Below are 23,556 nucleotides of genomic sequence, written 5' to 3'. Positions count from 1 at the left end.
TCAAAATCCTCTTGCAATAGGACAAACTGGATGGCAGAGCAAGTACTAGTAATATCCCAAAAGTAACAGGACCGAGAAAATAACTTCTAACCATGCCAAAGGAGTTGAAAAGAAAAGTAATGAATGAGGAAAAGAAGGGCTCAATTCTGGCTTTTACTAGCAGAGGGACACAGTGAGCGTCATGTTGCCTCCATCCTTAAAATTTCTAAGGTGGCAATCCATTACAACAAGGTCAAGCAGCAGACATTGGGGACAACGAAGCTACAGACCGGCAGAGGGTGAAAACGACTCTCCACTGACCGGGATGACCATTATCTTATTTGAATGTCACTCAGCAACAGCAGGATGACGTCAAGTGACCTACAAAAGGAATGGCAAATGGCAGCTAGGGTGAAGTGCACGGCAAGAACAGTTCATAACAGGCTCCTAGAGGCAGGACTCAAGTCATGTAAAGCTAGAAAAAAAACTTTTCATTAATGAGAAGCAAAGGACAGCCAGGCTTAAGTTTGCCAAAGACCAAAGGATTTGACCATACAGGACAGGGTAAGGTAATCTTCTCTGATTAGTCTAATTTTCAGCTTTGCCCAACACCTGGTCATCTAATGGTTAGACAGAGACCTGGAGAGGCGTACAAGCCACAGTGTCTTGCACCCACTGTGAAATTTGGAGGATGATTGTTAATGACCTGGGGATGCTTCAGCAAGGCTGAAATTGGGCAGGTTAATCTTTGCGAAGGACTTAAGAATCAAGCCGCATTCAAGGTTATCCTGGAAAAACAGTTGATACCTTCTGCTCAGGCTATGTTCCCCAACCCTGAGGACTGGTTTTTCCAGCTGAACAATGCGCCATGCCACACAGCTAGGTCAATCAAGGTGTGGATGAAGGACCATCAAATCCCTGTCATGGCCAGCCCAATCTCCGGACCTGAACCACATTAGAAACCTCTGGAATGTAATCAAGAGGAAGATCGATAGTCACAAGCCATCAAACAAAGAAGAACTGCTTAAATTTTTGCACCACGAGTGGCATAAGGTCACCCAAAAGCAGTGTGAAAGACTGGTGGAAAGCGTGCCAAGTTGCATGGAAGCTGTGATTAAAAATCATGGTTATTCCACAAAAACATTGATTTCTGAACTCTTTTTGAGTTAAAACATTAGTATTGTTGTTTCTAAATGATTATGAGCTTTTTTTGGCATTATTTGAGGTCTGCAAGCAATGCATTAATTGTTATTTTGACCATTTCTCATTTTCTGAAAATAAGTACAAGAGTTAATGCTTGGAACTTAAGAGAAATTTTGTCAGTAGTTTATAGAATAAAAGAACAATTTACATTTTACTCAAAAATATACCTATAAGAAGAAAAAACTGCAAATTTTTCAGTGGTCTCTTAATTTTTGCCACAGCTGTATACTTTCCTTCTTGGCACCAACTCAGTGGAGTGTGAAATCCCCCTTTTTTTCCTCTAACAAATTTAGTTGAAGTACCGAGAAAATGTTTCACATTCCACATATTGATTGACGGCTTTTGTTGAAATCTTTTAGGCCTCAGCTATTAGTTCTACTAAAATTGGATGAGGATTTACATGTTAAATATCCACGCCTGCTCACGTTTGCCTCTCAGCTTAAAGCTGGGAAAGGATTGACTATTGTTGGAACCACAATACAGGGTAACTTCTTGGACAGCTATGGGGAAGTACAAGCTGCTGAACAAGTAAGAATCTAATTAAATATCGCTATTTTTTAAATATGCATTTAGTATAATTTATGAAAGAAAGTAATGTGATTATGGCAATATTCTTACACCATGATCACCTTTAAAGCGGGACCATCACCATTAAAGTGTTCACCCAGGACTTAGTTTTTAGGCCGATTGTAAAAAAAAAAAAAAAAAAGAACCCAGGCAGTTACTTGCTAAATATCTGTCTGTTCTACCCAGTGCTGGCTCAGAACGGTTACTGGCATCGCTTGCTGGCGATTCAATTGCTCCTGGTCAACCCAGCGGAGTGAAAAAGATGCCGCTGCTCTGTCGACACTGAATCGCCTGCTGAAGCGGTCTTTGTCTGCGCCGAGCAAGGAGAGGTCAGTGCTGGGCACAACAGGCAGTTAGCAGCTATCTGCCTGGTAATTTTAGGAAAATATTTAGAATTGAGTCCTCAGTGGTTGATACCTTTTAATGGCTAACTGAAAAGATGGCAACAAATTGCAAGCTTTCGAGACTACTCTATCCACTGGCTAACACGGTACCAAGATATATATCTTTCCTGTATGGTAATTTTAGGCACACAGTAACAAAAATTAAATAATCCCAGATAACCCCTTGAATTTTAATACAATGAAAGCGGTGTCTGATATACTGATGGTTTGCTTTATGCCTTGTTCTTCCTATCACATCACTTAAATGACCTTCCCTGTCCCAGATTTTTCTGCTTCCCCTGATTTCCCAACCACTGCTCTCTCACTTATCCAGCTGTGTTAATGACCGGGACCTCATTGACACACTCTGTGATGTTAACCAAGTCAACCATCTGCATATGCATTGACAAATTGCATTTCTGGCGCTTACGCAGAAGAATCTCTTGGTTTACAGCACGTCCAGGCAACCTCTTATTTACTTATGCACCAATAAATTAGAGCTTTTTCTTCCCAAGTAAAGCTAGGTTCACATCGCGTTAGGGCATTCTGGTAAATGGAACAGTTTCTAAGCTGCACGAACGCTATGTAACGTATCCGTTAACACACCCATAGACTTACATTAGCGTAACGCATCCTAACGCATGTCAAAATTGGCATGTGTTAGCGATGGTCCGTTACTTTGTGACGCACCTTCGAACGCAGACTACTGTGTTTTCGGGTACGTTATGGCGAACGCACAGCGAACGGAATCGTTCGCTCTGCATAGAACCCTATTGCTAACGCATGCATTAGCGCATGCATTAACGCAATCGCAAAAATACAGACAATTTGGGGCTCATTTTTAGCGCATCTGTTTAATGGATCCGTTAATCAGATTGCCCTATAAACCTAGCCTAAACCAGGATATCAATTGGCTCCTGTGCGTTTGCACTGCCACACGATCTTACTGTGTTTGCATGCCAGCACAGTCAGGAGGAGCTGTCGAAGTTTAATTCAACTTTGTGAAAAGCATAATTGAAACTACAGTGGTCAAATTTGTATATAGCATAAAGTGCACATCATGATACAAGTGCATCTAACTAGGGCTAGCATTCATCATGTTAATATAGATCACAGAAACTTCCACAACAGGCGGCACATATGTCACGTATAGGAGACATCAGTCTTTATAGTTGTAAGTGACTTAATTGATAGGAGTTGTTGACGTGTATTCCATGAATTCATAACCATGAGCCAGGCAGATATCTCTGCCATTTTTTAATGAGTTTTTATATATATATCACTTTGCACTTAGTAATGTATAAAACTTTTTAATTGAGCATTAAAGGTAACCTGTCAGCAGGACTGTGCACAGTAACCTACACACAGTGTCAGGTCGGCACCTTTATACTGATTACAATGATACCTTGGTTAATGAAATCCATCTTGTGGTTGTTGATAAATCTTTATTTTCAGTTTTGAGTTAATGTTATGCCCGTGCCCCGGGGCTGCCTGGAGGGGGGTCTTCATGTGGTGCTGTGATTACATATACATCTGTATGGCTTCTGACAGGTCACTGAGCCTTCATTTTACATACTGCATATCTTATTATTTTGAGAAAAAAAAATCCCATTCCTCCGGCGGCGGCGCCTGCGTTGTAGCATGATCGGATTTATAATATCCATATATAAATTTTATTTAGTGCTATAAATTTCTTTCTAAAAAAAAATGTCTCTCAAAATAGCATCGGCCGCACCTGTGCAGTAGCGTAATTCGTAACGTGATAGATTCTACTGTGCCGGTGACAATGCCGCCGTCATTTTGCTAGAGGGAAAAAAAAATTGTTTCCACCAAGATGGTGGCGCCTGCACAGTAGCATCTATAAGGCGATCGGAATTATGCTACTGCGCAGGCACGGCCAGCGCCATTTTGAGAGAAATTATTTTTTTACTGAAGAAATTTATATCACTAAATAAAATGAATATATGGATATTCTAGATCCGATCATGCTAAGGTGCAGACACCGACATGATGAATGTATTTTTTTTTCAGAACAATAAGATAAACAGTATGTAAACTTCGGAGCAGGTCAGTGAGGGATCAATGACCTGTCAGAAGCCATACAGATGAATACATAATCAGACCACCACATGAAGACCCGCCCCGAAGCAGGAGCATATCATTAACTCAAAACTGAAAATAAAGGTTAAACAAAAACCACAAGACAGATTTCATCACCAGGTATCATTGTAATCAGTATAACGGCACCAACCTGACACTGTGTGTAGGTTACTGTGCACAATCCTGCTGACCGGTTCCATTCAGCTCTCTGTGTTCTCCCTTCATTAAATATACGGTACATGAAATAATTTTAAAAGTAAAAGATAAAAGTTGCACATATTTAAAAAAAAAATAATAAATACTTATCTACCCATTTGATAATTTTTCAGCTGTCAGCATTTTTTGTTTTAGCTTACATTAAATAAAATAAAGTTTAGCTATTATTTAATTAGTGATCATTCTTTGCAAAGATATATGTAAAACTTTGATCTACTTAATTCCTTTACTTTGCTTGCTTATCTCCAAATTCCATGCTGAAATATTTCAAAAGCCAAGTCCTTGCGCTTGTACAAGCTGATTAGATCTGTAGATCTAGAAATATCTGTTCTCTTAAGGTACCTTCACACTAAATCACGCTAGCGATCCGTGACGTTGCAGTGTCCTGGCTAGCAATATCGTTGTGTTTGACAGGCAGCAGCGATCAGGATCCTGCTGTGACATCGTTGGTAGGTGAAGAAAGGCCAGAACTTTATTTCGTCACTGGATCTCCCGTAGACATCTCTGGATCGGTGTGTGTGACACCGATCCAGCGATGTCTCCACTGGTAACCAGGGTAAACATCAGGTTACTAAGCACAGGGCCGTGCTTAGTAACCCGATGTTTACCCTGGTTACCAGCGTAAACATAAAAAAAAAACACACATACTCACATTCCGGTCCCCCGGCGTCCGCTTCCCTGCACTCCTCCTGCATCCTGTGTAAGTGCCGGCCATAAAGCAGATCGGTGACGTCACCGCTGTGCTCTATGGGATATGCCGGAGATGTTCGGCGCTGACACAGGATGCAGGAGGAGTGCAGGGAAGCGGATGCTGGGCACCGGAATGTGAGTATGTGGTTGTTTTTTTTTTTACATTTACGCTGGTAACCAGGGTAAACATCGGGTTACTAAGCGCGGGCCTGCGCTTAGTAACCCGATGTTTACCCTGGTTACCAGGGGACTTCGGCATCGTTGGTTGCTGGAGAGCGGTCTGTGTGACAGCTCTCCAGCGACCACACAACGACTAAACAGTGACGCTGCAGCGATCGGCACCGTTGTCTCTATCGCTGCAGCGTCGCTTAGTGTGAAGGTACCTTTAATCTATGTTCACACATAGTGTTTTTGGTAGGTTTTTTTTCTGCTGCAAAACCAATAAAGAAGCTGCAGAGGAAAAGCAGGTTTTGCTTGGATTTTCTTGTGGTTTTTTGTGTGCGCGTCTTTTGCTGCGTTTTTGTCATTCTGCATTTGTCTCGTGCATGTTGATAAAGATTATTGACAAAAAGAAATTACATTGTACTTAATAAGGTTTTGGCACAAAAAACGCAGCAAAACCTGATGCTGCATTTTTTTCAGCGTTTTTTCCCCACCCGTTATATTCAATTGGTGAAAAATGCTGAAAAAAACCACTGAAAGTAGTGACATGCTATATTCTTCAAAAATCAAGCAAAGCACAAAATACGGAGGACAAAAAACAAGTTGTGCATGAGATTTCTGAAATCTGGTACTGTAAAACGCAGCTGAAAATTTGCATTTAAAAGCATTAAAAAAGCCACGTGTGAACATATTGTTATGTGAGGTTATCTGCTCCTCTCATTCATTCTCAGACACATGGACAGGGGGTCAGAGAAGTTCACAGGAGGCAGGTATGGATTTGCCAACAGTCAAACAGGTGAATTCCCTGGTGAGCCCCCACACCTCCTAGATAAAGTGCTTTGCACAGTACGCTTAATGCAATACAGAGGCCACTTCTCATAAACGTTTTTAACAAGCTACCCAGGTTGTTGTTATATTGAAAAAGAGGCTGAGATGACATTGTAGAGAAATAGCAAATAAGTTAAAATCCTCCATCCCTGGGCCTCACTTTCTTAACATCATTCAGGAATGCTGTAGATAAGCACCCGATGTATCTTGAAAGATGAGAAAAAGAGTTTTAGAACATACTCACCCAGGGGCGGTCCAGTCCGATGGGCATCGCGGTCCGGTCCAACGCCTCTCATCTTCTTACGATGATGTCCTCTAATTGTCTTCACACTGCGGCTCCGGCGCAGGCGTACTTTGTCTGCCCTGTTGAGGGCAGAGCAAAGTACTGCAGTGCGCAGGCGCCGGGAAAGGTCAGAGAGGCCTTGTGCCTGCGCACTGCAGTACTTTGCTCTGCCCTCAACAGAGCAGACAAAGTATACCTGCGCCGGAGCCGCAGCGTGAAGACAAGAAGAAGACGTCATCCTATGAAGATGGGAGGCAGTGGACCGGACTGTGACGCCCATCGGATCGGACCGCCCGCCCAGGTGAGTATAATCTAACCTCTTTTTCTCATCTTTCTGGATATATCGGGGGCTTATCTACAGCATTCCAGAATGCTGTAGATAAGCCCCTGATGCCGGTGGGCTTACCTCACCTTCGATTTTGGGGGTGTCCGGTTCCCTTTAATGAGCACAGAGGACTGAGGCTGGAGAAAAAGCAAATCCTTTTTGCTCAGCCAGTCATGGACATTAGCTCTGGTAGGTCAACGGTTTGTGTGTTTATGATGCTACACTCATTGAGATGCAGGTCTCCAGGGCAGTGTTTCTTCAGAAGGCAGCCTATCTTTACACCTGATTAGGGTGGGCTGTTTTGTTACGGGGGGGGGGGTTTAAAGGGGGGGGCATTTTATGAGAAACGTTAACTTTTATGGCCTGCGTGTCTGTAGCCTTCTGTTGTGTGAGCATGGCCTCAACATCCATGGAAATACGAGGCATTAGACTAAGGTAGTCATCACCTTTCAGCATTATAGAGTTTATGTACAGATAGGGATTGCTGACTGACCACACATCTCCTGAAATGACAGCCTCATAGTGCGTCCAGCAATCTGCCCCCAGTGCGTCCAGCAGTCTGCCCCCAGTGCGTCCAGCAGTCTGCCCCCAGTGCGTCCAGCAATCTGCCCCCAGTGCGTCTCCAGCAATCTGCCCCCAGTGCGTCTCCAGCATATTGCCCCCAGTCCGTCTCCAGCATATTGCCCCCAGTCCGTCTCCAGCATATTGCCCCCAGTCTGTCTCCAGCATATTGCCCCCAGTCTGTCTCCAGCATATTGCCCCCAGTCTGTCTCCAGCATATTGCCCCCAGTCTGTCTCCAGCATATTGCCCCCAGTCTGTCTCCAGCATATTGCCCCCAGTCTGTCTCCAGCATATTGCCCCCAGTCTGTCTCCAGCATATTGCCCCCAGTCTGTCTCCAGCATATTGCCCCCAGTCTGTCTCCAGCATATTGCCCCCAGTCTGTCTCCAGCATATTGCCCCCAGTCTGTCTCCAGCATATTGCCCCCAGTCTGTCTCCAGCATATTGCCCCCAGTCTGTCTCCAGCATATTGCCCCCAGTCTGTCTCCAGCATATTGCCCCCAGTCTGTCTCCAGCATATTGCCCCCAGTCTGTCTCCAGCATATTGCCCCCAGTCTGTCTCCAGCATATTGCCCCCAGTCTGTCTCCAGCATATTGCCCCCAGTCTGTCTCCAGCATATTGCCCCCAGTCTGTCTCCAGCATATTGCCCCCAGTCTGTCTCCAGCATATTGCCCCCAGTCTGTCTCCAGCATATTGCCCCCAGTCTGTCTCCAGCATATTGCCCCCAGTCTGTCTCCAGCATATTGCCCCCAGTCTGTCTGAGTCAGACACAAAGAAAAAAAAAAAAAAAAGTAAAATCCTCACCTCTCCCGTTCCCAGCGCAGGTCCCGTGCACTCAGCGTCTCTCCGGCTCTGCAACGCTCAGGACAGAGAGGCTGAGCGCGCAGTGATGACGTCATCGCACCCTCTGCCCTGAGACGTCGCAGAGTCAGAGGGCGCTGAAGACGCTGCAGCTGCCGCAGGAACCAGGAGAGGTGAGTATTAAAGGGGGGCCCAATGCCAGCGCTGGCACCGGGAGGGGGGGGCCTGGTCGTGGCGGCGGTTGGCGCCGCCCGAAGATTTAAAGGGCCCGTGTCTCTTTTTTTTTTTTTTTTTCCCTTCCTCCTCCTCTCTGGGTCGGAGCCGCCCCCGGCATTGTGCCGCCCGGGGCGGCCCGCCCCCCCCCCCGCACCCCCCTTCCTACGCCACTGCTCATAGGCATTAGTTTGGTCCAAGATTCATAGTGTACAATTTGCAGCTTAAGAACGGAGGGGGTGGTGTTAGAAAATTATAATAAAAATGTTTGACAAAGAGATTAGGGTGCACCTCTAGATTCGATGTTACTGATGGGCTCTTGGCACCCAAGTCCAGTGTCGCACACAGGAGTAGAGTTGTTGGTTAAACTTGCACTTTAAATCAGCTACTCTACGTGCATGCACAAAGCAGGGGAAACAGTCCTTTTCAGCTTGGAGTTTGGGAGTAAAGGAAACAAGAAAATAACATTTCAAGGATTTTTATAAGATCAATAAAAAAAAGTTTTTAATCTTGAAGTCTATGTTTTGTTCTTGCAGCCATTTGACATCATGAAAGGGCCATATTGGTTTCACTGTTGAATTACTGTAGCACCTGATGCAAATTGTCATTTCAGTGTGTTCAATCTACACTTATAACTTATCTAGACTAGATTAACTAGTTGGACCTGCCACCAATGAATAATCTTCCAATTTTTCTACATTTTAGTTAGTTTTTACAGTATGTTTATGTATGTTTTTTTTGTTTTTGTTTTTTTATAACCATACAATTATATTGATCATTTCAGACCATTAAAAATATGATGGAAATAGAGAAAGTTAAAGGCTTCTGTCAAGTGGTTGTTTCAAATAAAATTAGAGAAGGAATTTCACATTTGATCCAGTCATGTGGACTTGGAGGAATGAAGCACAACACTGTAATGCTGGGGTGGCCTTATGGCTGGAGACAAAGTGAAGATCCACGTTCATGGAAAACCTTTATTGGCGAGTCTTTTTTTTTTTTTTTTTGTGTAATTAATCTGCTTTTAAACTGTTATAAGAATAAAATATTATTATTAGTGGGAAGCGTTTTTCTGTTTGGAGTATTAGGGTAAGTTCACACAAAGCGTTTTTGCTGCGTTTTTTTTTTTGGCTACTATTTTAATTTTCAGCTGCTTTTACTGTACCAGCAAAGCCTATGAGATTTTAGAAATCTCATGCACACACATTGGGTTTTTGTATGATCAATATTTTGTGCTTTGCAGCGTTTTTTTTTTTACATAGGACATGTCACTTTTCAGCGTTTTTTCAGCGTTTTTCACCCATTGACTTGAAAAAGTGAAAAAACGCTGCAAATACGCAGGTTGACTTTTCTTGCAACGTATTTGCTGCAGAAAAGCCAAGGAGAGCCAAATGTGACGTCACACTCGGCTCTGCTACATCTAGATGGCAGGCTGCATGATGCATTCATGCAGCCTGTCATCCTGCAGCGGACCCCCCATTCACTTGAATCTGGGGTCCGACATTAGTGTTTGACACGCTGTCATATGCATGACAGCGCGGCAAACACACCTTCTGATCAGAAGGGAAATCCTCCCCGCCAGTCAGAGAGCTGCGGCTTCCCTCTGTCAGAAGACAGCTGGAGCGCTCAGCTGTGATCGGAGGTGTACACTCACCTCTGATCACAAGTGTCAGCTGATGGGACTACTGATCCCATCATCTGACACCTACAGCCGCTAATTAAAGTGAGAGCAGGAGCGGCGGATGGGAGTTATCATCTGGTTCTCCGGCACTATAAATAAATAATTAAAAAAAAAAACGCGTGGGTTCCCCCCTAATTTTGATAACCAGCCAGACAAAACTCACAGCTGGGGGCTGCAACCTCCTGCTATCACCTTCAGCAAGGCTAGTTTATCAAGAATAGAGGGGTCCTCACGCTTTTTCTTAAAATTATTTAAATAATGTAAAAAAAATGGCGCGGCCCCCCCATTTTTGACAACCAGCCCTGCTTAAGCTCACAGCTGGGGGCTGGTATTCTCAGGATGGTAAGGGGCCATTGATATAGGGCCCCCCCAGCCTAAAAATAGCAGCCCGCAGCTGCCCAGAAAAGGCGCATCTATTAGATGCGCCAATTCTGGTGCTTTGCCCTGCTCTTGCCCTGTAGCTTTGGCAAGCAGGGTAATAAGGGGTTAATGTCACCTTGCTATTGTAAGGTGACATTAAGCCAGCTTAGTAATGGAGGCGTCAGTAAGACACCTATCCATTACTAAAGGCCCCGTCTCACTAAGCGATTTACCAACGATCACGACCAGCGATACGACCTGGCCGTGATCGTTGGTAAGTCGCTGTGTGGTCGCTGGGGAGCTGTCACACAGACCGCTCTCCCCAGCGACCAACGATCAGGGGAACGACTTCGGCATCGTTGAAACTGTCTTCAACGATGCCGAAGTCCCCCTGCAGCACCCGGGTAACCAGGGTAAACATCGGGTTACTAAGCGCAGGGCCGCGCTTAGTAACCCGATGTTTACCCTGGTTACCAAAAAAAACAAACAGTACATACTCGCCTTTCGGTGTCCCTTGCCGTCTGCTTCCTGCTCTGACTGAGATCCGGCCGTACAGCGAGAGCGCAGCGGTGACGTCACCGCTGTGCTCTCACTTCTCACTGTACGGCCGGGAGTCAGTGAGAGCAGGAAGCAGACGGCAAGGGACACCGAAAGGCGAGTATGTACTGTTTGTTTTTTTTGGTAACCAGGGTAAACATCGGGTTACTAAGCGCGGCCCTGCGCTTAGTAACCCGATGTTTACCCTGGTTACCAGTGAAGACATCGCTGGATCGGTGTCACACACACCGATTCAGCGATGTCAGCGGGGCCTCAACGACCAAAAAAAGGTCCAGGCCATTCTGACACGACCAGCGATCTCGCAGCAGGGGCCTGATCGCTGGTACGTGTCACACATAGCGAGATCGCTATGGAGGTCGCTGTTGCGTCACAAAACTTGTGACTCAGCAGCGATCTCGCTAGCGATCTCGCTATGTGAGACGGGGCCTTAATCCTATAGTAATTAAAGGGTTAAATAAACCCACACACAGTAAGAAAAGTCTTTTAATGAAATTACAACAGGATTTGTCCACGTTCAGTTAGGCCTGCAGCAGCAGGCTTTTTCCAGGGGCACCACGAGGAGGAACGGACTCACCCCCATACACTGCTTAGTCTTCTTCTGCTTATAATTTAGATAATATCTTTTGCTCTGATGTTTAGTCTTATGCTTAATGTTCTTCTGCTCTTTGTTCTGCAGCCTCTTGTTCTTCTGCTTCTCGGTCTTCCGGGTCGTCGTCTTTAGGGTCTTGAACTTAGAAATGTAGCAGAAGGTTCAAGAAGGCTGAGAAAATGCCAAGAACCAGCTGATGGAACTGGAACTCGGATGGCTACCCGAAGGTCCAAGAGCCAATGGAACTACCGAGGACCAGCTGACATTACTGGAACCCGGTTACTGAGCAGGAGGTACCCGTGCCAGAAAGCACTACCAAGGACCACCTGACGTTGGTGGAACTCGGATACCCAGAAGGAGGCACCTAAGCCAAAGGCTCTGCCCGGAACCAGCTGACGGTACTGGAACCAGGATGGGGAGCAGAAGGTTCAAGAGCAAAAGACACTGCCGAGAACCAGCTGACAGTATTGGAACCCGGATGGGTAGCCGAAGGTCCAAGAGCCAATGGCACTACCAAGGACCAGCTGACTTTACTAGAACCCGGTTACTAAGCAGGAGGTACCCGTGCCTGAAAGCACTACCAAGGACCACCTGACGTTGGTGGAACTCGGATACCCAGAAGGAGGCACCTAAGCCAAAGGCTCTACCCGGAACCAGCTGACGGTACTGGAACCAGGATGGGGACCTATTCAAGATTGTCTTCCTAGAGCCCCAACTAGCGGTGTTGGAGCAAAGGGTCAGCAGGGGGAGCAGAGTGTAGGCCGAAGCCTGCACTGGAGGCAGCTTAGTGTCTGTTGTGTCTGCGTGGCGTTTGCAGGACACGTTGCCGGCTACACAGCAGGGGAACAACAGGCGTTGCTGAACCCCACTGACAAATTGGCCGGTGTTTTTCTCTGTGCAGCCAGCACTTCCGAGCACCAACTGGTGGTGTTAGAGCCCAGGGAATCAAGGAGGAGCAGAGTGTAGGCCGAAGCCTGCACTGGAGGCAGCTTTGTGTCTGCGTGGCGTTTTCAGGACACGTTGCCGGCTACACAGCAGGGGAACAGCTGGCATTACTGAACCCCACTGACACAGTGGCGAGTGTTTTTCTCTGTGCAGCTAGCACTTCCGAGCACCAACTGGCGGTGTTAGAGCCCAGGGAATCAAGGAGGAGCAGAGTGTAGGTTGAAGCCTGCATTGGAGCAAGTTGAAAGGGAACCTTTAACCCCCCCCCAGGCGTTTGTTGCTGAAAGAGCCATCTTGAGCAGCAGTAATACTGCAAAAGGAAAAGGTGGCTCTTTTAATTATGGTCCTTGCAAACGCTGAACTAGACACTTATGAAATGTCTCCCCTCACACCGTTAAACCATCCCGTAGGTGGGACTTTCCTTTGTAATGTGACGCAGCACAGCCGTCATTCCTACCCCCTTGGCGCAGTGAGCCGCCTCCTCAGCGTTGTTTGATTCTGTCACGGAGCCTGCGCTGTTATGTTATCCCTTGGCCATGCACACTTAGCGCTGCCCGTCTTCTGACATCATTTGGTGTCAGCAGGGCCGTATTTAGAGCTTATGCCGCCCTAGGCACTTTTAGTGCTGCCTCCCCCATTGGCATGACTAATGCAGATACTGTCGACAGTGACTTAAGGTACCTTCACACTGAGCGACTTTACAACGATAACGATAGCGATCCGTGACGTTGCAGCGTCCTGGATAGCGATATCGTTGTGTTTGACACGCAGCAGCGATCTGGATCCTGCTGTGATATCGCTGGTCGGAGCTAGAAGTCCAGAACTTTATTTGGTCGTCAGATCGGCGTGTATCGTTGTGTTTGACAGCAAAAGCAACGATGCCAGCAATGTTTTACAATGGTAACCAGGGTAAATATCGGGTTACTAAGTGCAGGGCCGCGCTTAGTAACCCGATATTTACCCTGGTTACCATTGTAAAAGTAAAAAAAAAAACAGTACATACTCACCCTCTGATGTCTGTCACGTCCCCCGACGTCCGCGCTGCTGCTCAGAGTTTCCTGCACTGAGTGTGTCAGTGCCGGCCGGAAAGCAAAGCACAGCGGTGATGTCACCGCTCTGCTGTTAGGGCCGGCGCTCACACAGAGCAGGGAAGCGGACGCCGGGGGACGCGAATGTAAGTATGTAGTGTTTGTTTTTTTACATTTATCACTGGTAACCAGGGTAAACATCGGGTTACTAAGTGCGGCCCTGCGCTTAGCAACCCGATGTTTACCCTGGTTACCCGGGGACTTCGGCATAGTTGGTCGCTGGAGAGCGGTCTGTGTGTCAGCTCCCCAGCAACCACAGCGACGCTGCAGCGATCGGCATCGTTGTCTAGATTGCTGCAGCATCGCTAAATGTGACGGTACCTTTAGAGTTAAATCAGACTTTTTTGGGGAGGTGGAGAGGCACTAAACTTTATCAACATGCATGAGAGACAACAAAACACAGCAAAGACTGCTTTTTGTAAGCAGCTTAAATGCAGCTTTAAATTTGCATTAAAGAAAATGCAACATGTGAACATAGACTAACAGTTCCATACATCCCGTCCCCACTATGTACAGAGCTGCCTAAAAGAAAATAGTGGACAAGTTGCTAAATATCAGAAATGTCACAATAAAAATCAGTCATAAATGCTGACAACCCCACATGTAGGCGCAGACCATATGCCAGGGTAGTGTCATTATGGATGGCAGGGCTCATATTGGACCTGTCTATGACCTTCTAGGGACCACCTAGTATTTTCCCCCATAATGACCCTTAGGCTAAGTGCACACGCTGCGAATTCCATTGTGGAATTTTCTGCAGCGGATTTCCAAAATCCGCAGTGAAAAACCGCTGCGTTTTTTACTGCGGATTTACCGCGGTTTCTTTTGCGGTTTCCTCTGCGAGTTTTCAGCTGCAGATTTCTATTGGAGCAGGGGTAAACCCGTAGCGGAATCCGCAGAAAGAATTGACATGCTGCGGAAAATAAACCGCTGCGTTTCCGCGCGTTTTTTTCCCGCATGTGCACTGCGGATTTCATTTCCCATTGCTTTACATGGTACTGTAAATGCATGGGAAACTGCTGCGGATCCGCAGCAAAATCCGCAGTGTGTGCACATACCCTTACATGACAGGTGGCTGCAGACCATCTGCTGACGGTACAGTGACATGATGAAGGTGCCAGGACTTGCAGGCATTGGCAACCCCTGGAGGTGCACAGAGCAGTATCAGCCCCCATTCCTCCCCCAAGACGTTTCACACATCATTACCTTTCTCTCCAACACATAGACTCCTTTGATCAGTGCTCCCCGGCTATACCGCCCCCATCACAGAGCAGCCCCGAGCCCCTGCCGTGCACTTACACTATCCACGTCCCGGTAAAGAGAATGCTGGCAGCGTGATGGGCAGGATCACCCAGCCTGGATTCCTGGAGAGAGGCATGCTGGTGCCAGGTCTGTGCTGGCCTGCTGACCGCTGTCCTGGGCTTCAGCACTTCACAGTAAATTGCCGGGATCCAGGTGGAGGCTTCTCCCAACTCCAGAAGTTTCAGCTGCTCTTCTCCTATAGCCCAGGATGGCGCCCCCCACCGCCAGCCGCTCGCAGGTCCTGATGGGCAGAGGGCTTCTGCCTTTCCGATCCCCGGGTGAAGGCACCAGCAGTCCGGCCGGGGTACAGCAGAGGGACGTGATCCCCAGCAGCCAGGACACTGAGGTGGGCGGGTGCACTGTCAGGCAGCAACTGAATTTGGCGCCTGAGCGAGGAGGGGGCGGGCCCGGGCCCTATGATTTGACATGTTTCCGCTTCTGGCTCCCTGTGCAGTACATTTAACTGCGTGGGATCTGAGACCCGCCGCAGCCAGCCCAGAAGACGTAGGTGGGTGGAGGCGGAGGGAGCAGGGAGGTGGGCGGGCAAGCCCCGGACTATTGAAAAAGAAAAAAAAAGAAAAAAAAAAACAAACCTTGTTCAGGTGCCGCCCCCCCGCATCCTGCCGCCCTAGGCACGTGCCCTCAAGTGCCTAGTGGCAAATACGGCCCTGGGTGTCAGGCTGGCTGCACCTGTGCGGCCGCGCTGACAGAGATCCCGCCTCGCAGTGTCGTCTAATGTAATCCCACTGCGGGCCTGGGATCCATGGGCATGCGCAGTGCATATCCTCGCCTCTCACTCCCCTCCTTCCGGCTTCTTCAGACTGTGCGGTGTCACGGCCGTGGCATGCTATTAGGGATCAGCTGACGGCGCACAGTCTGAAGAAGGAGGAGGGAGATGAGTGAGAGGCTGAGGTGAAGATATGCACTGCACATGCCCATGGATCCCAGGCCCGCAGTGTGATAAAATCAGAAGACACTGCGAGGCGGGATCTCGGGCAGCGCGGCCTCACAGGCGCAGCCAGCCTGATACCAAATGATGTCAGAAGACGGGCAGCGCTAAGTGTGCATGGCCAAGGGATAACATAACAGCGCAGGCTCCGTGACAGAATCAAACAACGCTGAGGAGGCGGCGCACGGCACCAAGGGAGAAGGAATGATGGCTGTGCTGCGTCCCATTACGAAGGAAAGTCCCACCTCCGGGATGGTCTCACGGTATCAGGGGACACATTTTATAAGGGTATGTGCACACGTTGTGGATTTCTTGCAGAAATTTCCTGAAGAAAACCGGAAATTTTCTGCAAGAAATCCGCAATTTTTTTTTTGCGTTTTTTTTCCGTTTTTTTCGCGTTTTTTTAGCATTCTGCAAGCGTAATTAGCTTGCAGAATGCTAAAGTTTTCCAAGCGATCTGTAGCATCGCTTGGAAAACTGACTGACAGGTTGGTCACACTTGTCAAACATAGCGTTTGACAAGTGTGACCAACTTTTTACTATAGATGCAGCTTATGCAGCATCTATAGTAAAAGATAGAATGTTTAAAAATAATAAAAAAAAATAAAAAAATGCTTATACTCACCCAGACATCTCCTCAGCGGCGTCCGTTCCTCTTCCTATAGCTGGTCTGTGCGCACAGGACCTTCCGTGACGTCACGGTCACGTGAGCGGTCAAATGACCGCTCACGACCAATCACAGGACAGTGACGTCATCGGCAGGTCTTTCACCGCACACCAGCTACAGGAACCGAAGCGACAGCGTGCAGTGGAGGCGGGAAGACATCGAGGGTGAGTATAGGACTGTTTTTTATTTTAATTCTTATTTTTTGACCACTTATATGGTGCCCAGTGCGTGGAGGAGAGTCTCCTCTCCTCCACCCTGGGTACCAACCGCACATAATCTGCTTACTTCCCGCATCGTGGGCACAGCCCCGTGCGGGAAGTAAGCAGATCAATGGACCCCTAGGTGTGCGGAATCCCCTGCAATTCCGCATTTTAATGAACATGTTGCTTTTTTTTCCGCGATGCGATTTTTTCGCGGAAAAAAAGGCTACATTTGCACAAAAAATGTGGAATACACTTAAAATAATAGGAGGCATATGTAAGCGTTTTTTTCGCGTTTTTATCACGTTTTTATAGCGAAAAAACGCGAAAAAAACGCGAAAAATACTTAACGTGTGCACATGGCCTAAGTGTTAAGTTCCGCGTGTGCAAGGAGCTAAACTAAAAGAGCTACCTTTTCCTTGTGCAGCATTACTGCTGCACAAGGTGGCTCTTTCAGTTGCAAACACCTGAGGAGGGGGGTGACAGGTTCCCTTAAATTTCAGTTGTTGTGTCAGCGTGGCGGTCGCAGGACACATTGCCGGCTACACAGCTGGGGATCAGCTGACGTTACTGAAACCCAATAACACTGGGTCATGTGTTTTGACTGTGCAGCCTGCACTTCTGAGCCTCAACTGGCGGTGTTGGAGCCCAGGCATTACAGTTCAGGTGGTAGAAACATGAACGCAACAGGAGACCTGGATACTGTAGCCAACCAATTATTTAATCTGGAAATCAAGTGGCAAATTCCTGCGAGATCCAGGCCTTGTTCATTTTCAGAAAAGTAAGCCGGTCAACGTTATCAGAGGATAGTCGCATGCGACGGTCTGTTAGTACACCACCTGCGGCACTAAAGACACGTTCCGATAATACACTAGCAGCAGGGCAAGCCAGCACCTCCAATGCATACTGGCTTAGCTCTGGCCATGTATCCAGCTTAGAGACCCAAAATTTGAAGGGGGAAGAGCCGTCTGGGAGTACAGTAAGAGGGCAAGACATGTAGTCAGTCACTTTCTGACGGAAACGTTGCCTCCTGCTGACTGGAGCCGTCTGTGATGGTGTAGACATGTGTGGCGGGCACACAAAACTGTGTCACAGTTGGGCCATACTGGTCTTGCCTTGTGCTGAGGCACTGCTTCTGCTCCCTCTGTGTGCAGAGCTTCCTCCACTGCCTCGGTGCACTGATCTGCTTTGTAAAGCACTAGCAGCACTGCTCTCACTTGGACTGGAGAAGATGATGGAATTCACCAGTGTGTCTTGGTACTCCCGCATTTTACGCTCCCGGTTCAACGGTGTTATGAGGCTTTGTAAGTTGTCCCGGTAGCGAGGATCTAGGAGGGTGTACACCCAATAATCAGCCGTGTTGAGAATGTGGGCGATGCGGCGGTCGTTTCTCAGGCACTGCAGCATGTAATCAGCCATGTGCTGCAGACTGCCAACTGGCCAATAAACGCTGTCCCCTGCTTGAGGCGTGATCTCTGCCCGCTCAGCATCACCCCACCCTCGCTCTACACACTGACTACTGGAGAGTTGTGTAACTCCCCCCTCTGGACACATGTCTTCCTCCAATGACTCCTCCTCATCCTCCTCACAAAGTGTCCCCTGCCTAGGCCTTTGTGAGGAACCACGTAGCGCTGACTGTCCAGAAGCTAATGGAATTGGTGACTCCTCATCCTCCACCTCTTCCACAACATCATCCCTTAGCGCTTGCAGTGTTTGTTGAAGCAGGCAGATAAGGGGGACAGTCATGCTGACTAGTGCATCATCTGCACTCGCCATCCGCGTGGAATCATCGAAGGAACGCAAAACCTGGCAGACGTCCTTCATAGTGGCCCACTCAGTGGTTGTGAAGTCTGAACGGTGCGGAGTGCGACTTCTTTGCGCCTGATGCAGCTGGTACTCCATTACTGCTGGCTGCTGCTCACACAACCGCTCCAACATATATTACGTGGAATTCCACCTGGTGGGTAGGTCACATATGATGCGATGTTCCGGAAGGCGGAATCGGCGCTGCAGAGCTGCAATGCACGATCTTGATATGCTGGAACGCCGCAAGTGAGCACACTCTAGGCGGACCTTGTGCAGCAGTGCATCAAGATCCGGATAGTCCCTCAAAAAACTCTTCACGATCAAGTTGAGCACATGTGCCAGACATGGGATGTGAGTGAGGTTGCCTAGGGCCAGAGCTGCCACCAGATTTCTGCCATTGTCACACACTACCATGCCTGGCTGGAGATTCGCTAGCACAAACCACACATCGCTCTCCTGCTTGATGGCACTCCAGAGCTCCTGCGCTGTGTGGCTTCAATTCCCCAAATAAATTAATTTCAAGACTGCCTGTTGAGCTGTGCTCATGTCGGTCGTAACAGGTAAATGTTCAGGGGTCCATGTGGGGGTGGACTGTGACGGCTCCTGCAGCGATGATTCTGAGGAACTTGTGTATGAGGAGGAGTCAATGCGTACAGACTGGATTCCTGCAATCCTTGGAGTTGGCAGAACACGTCCTGCGCCACTCGCACGATCTGTACCCGGCTCAACAACATTAACCCAATGGACAGTGAGGAAAAGGTATCGCTCCTGTCCATGGTGACTGGTCCACGCATCGGTGGTGAGGTGAACCTTGCTACTGACGGCGTTCAGTAGCGCGTGTTTTATGTGTCACTCCACATGCTTGTGCAGGGCAGGGACGGCTTGCCTGCTGAAATAAAAGCGGCTGGGCACATTGTTCTGTGGGACTGCCAATGCCATCAAGTTACGGAAGCTGTCTGTCTCCACCAGCCTGAATGACAGCATTTCAAGGGACAGTAGCTTTGCAATGCCAGCGTTCAGAGCCTGTGCTCGGGGGTGGTTTGCCGAGAATGGCCGCCTTTTCTCCCATGCCTGTGCTACCGATGGCTGTAGACTGGCCTGGGAGTGTGAGGATGACTGGAAACGTGGCGCTGCGGGTGGAATTACTGTGGGTCTCTGGACAACAGTGCCAGAGGTTCTTCCATGGCGATCCTGGGAGGAAGCCGAACCAGCTGTGTGTGAGCTGGAGGAAGAGGCAACAACACGAGCTGAAGAGGTGGTGCCGCTGTTGGTTGGCCTAGGTCTTCAGTGTGTTTTTGTAACTCCACCGCGTGCTTGGTCCGCACATGTTTCCACATGTTTGAGGTATTGAGGTTGCTGACATTTCTCCCTCTTTTGACTTTCTGATGACACATCTTGCATTTGACAAAGCAAATGTCAGCTGCAACTGTGTCAAAAAAGGACCAGGCACTGCAAGTCTTGGGAGCGCCCTTTTTGGCTTTTGGAAGAGGCATGCTCCTAACGGGTGCCAAAGTGGAGGCTACAGGCTCCGCAGTCTTCCCCCTCCCTCTCTGGCCCTTTCGGGGAATCTCTTCCTCAGAGCTGCTCCCACCACCTTCCTGTACCTCACGCCACGATGGGTCAAGGACCTCATCATCTACACTACCCTCTGCCACCAACTGCTCCTCCTGGTTAGTCTCGGCAGCACAGTACGCACCAGAAAGTGGCACCTGAGTCTCCTCATCAGATGCGTACTGCGGTGTGGTGACCGGAGGCACTGGCCCACCCGCCTCTTCAGACTGAGAGAAAAAGCTGTTGGGCATCACTGCACACTGCCTCTTCTTCCATTTCTCCAATGCTGCTTGGCTGGCCCCCTGTTTCCAAGCCAAGAGATTCAGAGAACAGAAGTAGAGATGGCTCCTGTCCTGCGCTCTCTGACTGCCTGGGCAATTTGGCAGGTGGTGAAGAGACAGATGGGTGCTCTCCAGTGCTCTGTGCCTGAGAGGATGTGGCACTAATTGAAGTCGATGTGTTAGCTGCCATCCATCCGACAACGGCTTCAATTTGTTCTTCACGCAGCAGCGGTGTACGGCGATCTCCTACAAAGCTGCGCATGAAGGACTGTTCCCTCCTGAAACTGGGTGATGAGTCACCGGTGCCCGCAGCAGGCACAGAATCCCCACATCCTCTCCCTGCTCCGTGCCCACACCCACGTGCCTTACTCCCTGCCTTCTTCATCTTGGTTGACTGATAAAGATAAGCAGAAGAGTACTAAGGGCTTAGTGTGCTTATTCCTGAAAAGCTCCGAGTCCTAACAGGTATAGGAAACACTAATTTTCTAAAGTGTGGACTAGACTTTAATATGAACTAATGTGGCCTACAAAACTGTAAAGTGGTGTGTTTGGTGAACTTTATTAATTTATTTTTTTTATTTTTTTGCAGAACTGACTACAGAGTGAGCTGCACAAACACGGAGACCGTGCAGACAGCCGTAAACTGTGCTGCAAGGCCAAAAAAAGCTCCTCTATGTAATACTATGTAGTGTTTTTCCACAATTTAGCTGGATACGGGTGGAAAGCCACTAATAGGAAATATTTGAATAAATGTGCAGCAGGCTGCACTAATAGCAAAAAAGGACAATGGATTAAACGGTATGAGGCAGTGATGCACCATGAGCTGAATACAACCGGCTGTGGCTGCACACAGACTACAGAGTGAGCTGCACTCACACACACAGACCTTGCAGACAGCTGTGAACAGCGCTGCAAGGCAAAAGCAAGGTTCTCACACAGCGGTTGCTAAATTAGCCTGGGTAAAGCACAATGAAGAAAATCGCTATCTCTAAACTGGCCCTCAGTCAGAACACAGCGTCCTGTCCCTAACAGAATTCACAGCAGAGTGAGCCCAAAATGGCGGCAGCGACTTTTATAGTGCATCATGACATCATTTCAGCAGCCAATCACAGCCATGCCAGTGGTTACATGCCCACCATGCAGAACAGGATGTGCCCACACTTCTAATCAGTCCTCATTGGCTGAATTCGTGCAGTTTGAATTCTGGGAACTTCCGATTCCGGAATCCGATATGCGGTAAATATCAGAAGTCGGTATCGGAATTCTGATACCGCAAATATCGGCCGATACCCGATACTTGCGGTATCGGAATGCTCAACACTATTAATAATTGATAGGTGTCTCATTGACACCTCTCCATTATTAACCAGGCTTAATGTCACCTTACAATAGCAAGGTGACAGTAACCCATATCCCACCGCAACAGGGAGTAGCTGGGGGCAGATGTTTTTAGCCGGGGGGGGGGCAATAACCATGGTCCCTCTCTAGGCTATTAATATCTGCCCTCAGTCACTGGCTTTCTCACTCTGGCGGAGAAAATTGCGCGGGAGCCCACGCCAGTTTTTTCCGCGATTTAACCTTTTATTTTAACAGCATAGAGCCCCCCAATTTTGCACACAGACACTTCTTACATTATTAGTGAGCAATATGCAAAAAAAAAGGGATACGAAATGGTTTATTGTACATAAACCATGTCTCATATCCTGTCGGGTTTGATAAGGAGATAGCAAAAGCCGGCAATTGAATTACCGGTTTTTATGCTATCTAGCGCTGTATGAAATATAAATATATATATACACACTGTATATATGTTTTCAGGAATATTTAAGCCCATGGATCCATTATATGTCCATTTTGCAAGGTTGCAAGAGAAAAACGCAGTATGGATGCCATATGAATTAAATATGGAGGACATTCGTAAAATACGCAGCCACACCCTGCCTACGGATGCCATACGGATCACTGTTTTGGATCATTTCTGCGTATTACGCCTGTAAATAACGGACCGTATTTCCCTACGCTGCGTGTGACTCCGGTCTGATTATCCAGGTCATTACGAGGTCATAGACACCAAACATGTCTAGGTTTTTTATCTAAGTGGTGAAAAAAATTCCAAACTTTCCTAAAGAAAAAATAATTGTGCAGTTTTCCGATACCCGTAGCGTCTCCATTTTTCGTGATCTTGGGTTGAGTGACTGCTTATTTTTTCCTTGCTGAGCTGATGTTTTTAATGATACCATTTTGGTGCAGATAAGTTCTTTTGATCGCCCGTTATTGCATTTTAATGCAATGTGGCGGCGACCAAAAAAGCATAATTCTGGCGTCTTTACTTTTTTTATCACTACGCCGTTTAGTGATCAGGTTAATCCTTTTTTATTGATAGATGGGGCGATTCTGAACGCGGTGATACCAAATATCTGTAGGTTTAATCTTTTTTATTTTATTTTGAATGGGGCGAAAGGGGGGTGATTTAAACTTTTTTATATTTTCTTTGTATTCATATTTAATTTTTTTTTTTTTTTTACTTTTGGCATGCTTCAATGGCGCCCATGGGAGGCTAGAAGCTGCCACAACTTGATCGGCTGAGCTACATAGAGGCGATGCTCAGATCGCGTCTATTTAGCTGAATTGCAGACTTGCTATGAGCGCCGACCACAAGGTGGCACTCACAGCAATCCAGGCATCAACAGCCATAGAGGTCTCAAGGAGACCTCTGGTTGTCATGCCGACGCACCAATGACCCCCTATCACGTGACGTCGGTCACCGGTGCACGCATTTCTGGCTGGATGGATGGAAACTCTTGTTAAATTCTGCTGTCAAAATTTGACAGTGGCATTTAACTAGTTAATAGGTGTGGGTGGATCGCGATTCCACCCGCACCTATTGTGGGCACATTTCAGCTGTTAGAAAAATCTGACATGTCCCGGCTTTGATGTGGGCTCACCGCCGGAGCCCACATCAAAGCGGGGATACTGCTATCGGACGTACTGTCCTGTCCGATGGCAGTAAGGGGTTAATCTGCAGGTAATAGCTTTCTGACACCGTCTGGATCCCGCACTTAGAGCCCCTTTGCTGGAAGGAAATGTTTTTGTTTATTCCTCCCGGCAGCATTCAGGTTTCAGCAATGGGTGGCTCTGACACTGGTTCAGTCACTGCTCAGTGTGTAGAGCGCTGCCGCTGTAACTGCACCTGAACACGGACTGACGGCCGTCCCTAATGCCGATGCTGTCTGTCAATGCCAGGGGCATGGTTACAGCCACTGCTCTCTG

General features: G+C 47.7%; 1 protein-coding gene and 1 long non-coding RNA gene across 5 annotated transcripts in view; one reads left to right on the top strand and one right to left on the bottom strand.

Moving 5' to 3' along the window:
- SLC12A4 (solute carrier family 12 member 4) overlaps positions 1-23,556 on the top strand; it is a 474,963-nt gene that overhangs the window by 362,297 nt on the left and 89,110 nt on the right. For all 3 annotated transcript variants that reach the window (XM_077288127.1, XM_077288128.1, XM_077288129.1), the window contains 2 exons: positions 1,542-1,710; positions 9,097-9,292. In XM_077288127.1, coding sequence (XP_077144242.1) covers positions 1,542-1,710; positions 9,097-9,292 — 365 coding nt within the window. The remainder of the gene's footprint in view (positions 1-1,541; positions 1,711-9,096; positions 9,293-23,556) is intronic.
- The window catches only part of LOC143807003 (uncharacterized), a 113,174-nt gene that overhangs the window by 67,755 nt on the left and 21,863 nt on the right, over positions 1-23,556 (bottom strand). The gene's annotated exons all lie outside the window — the stretch shown is intronic.

This window comes from Ranitomeya variabilis, chromosome 2, assembly GCF_051348905.1.
Source record: "Ranitomeya variabilis isolate aRanVar5 chromosome 2, aRanVar5.hap1, whole genome shotgun sequence".
NCBI lineage: Eukaryota > Metazoa > Chordata > Amphibia > Anura > Dendrobatidae > Ranitomeya > Ranitomeya variabilis.
The sequence above is the reverse complement of the archived record's forward strand: the minus strand, read 5'-3'. Positions and strand labels throughout refer to the sequence as shown.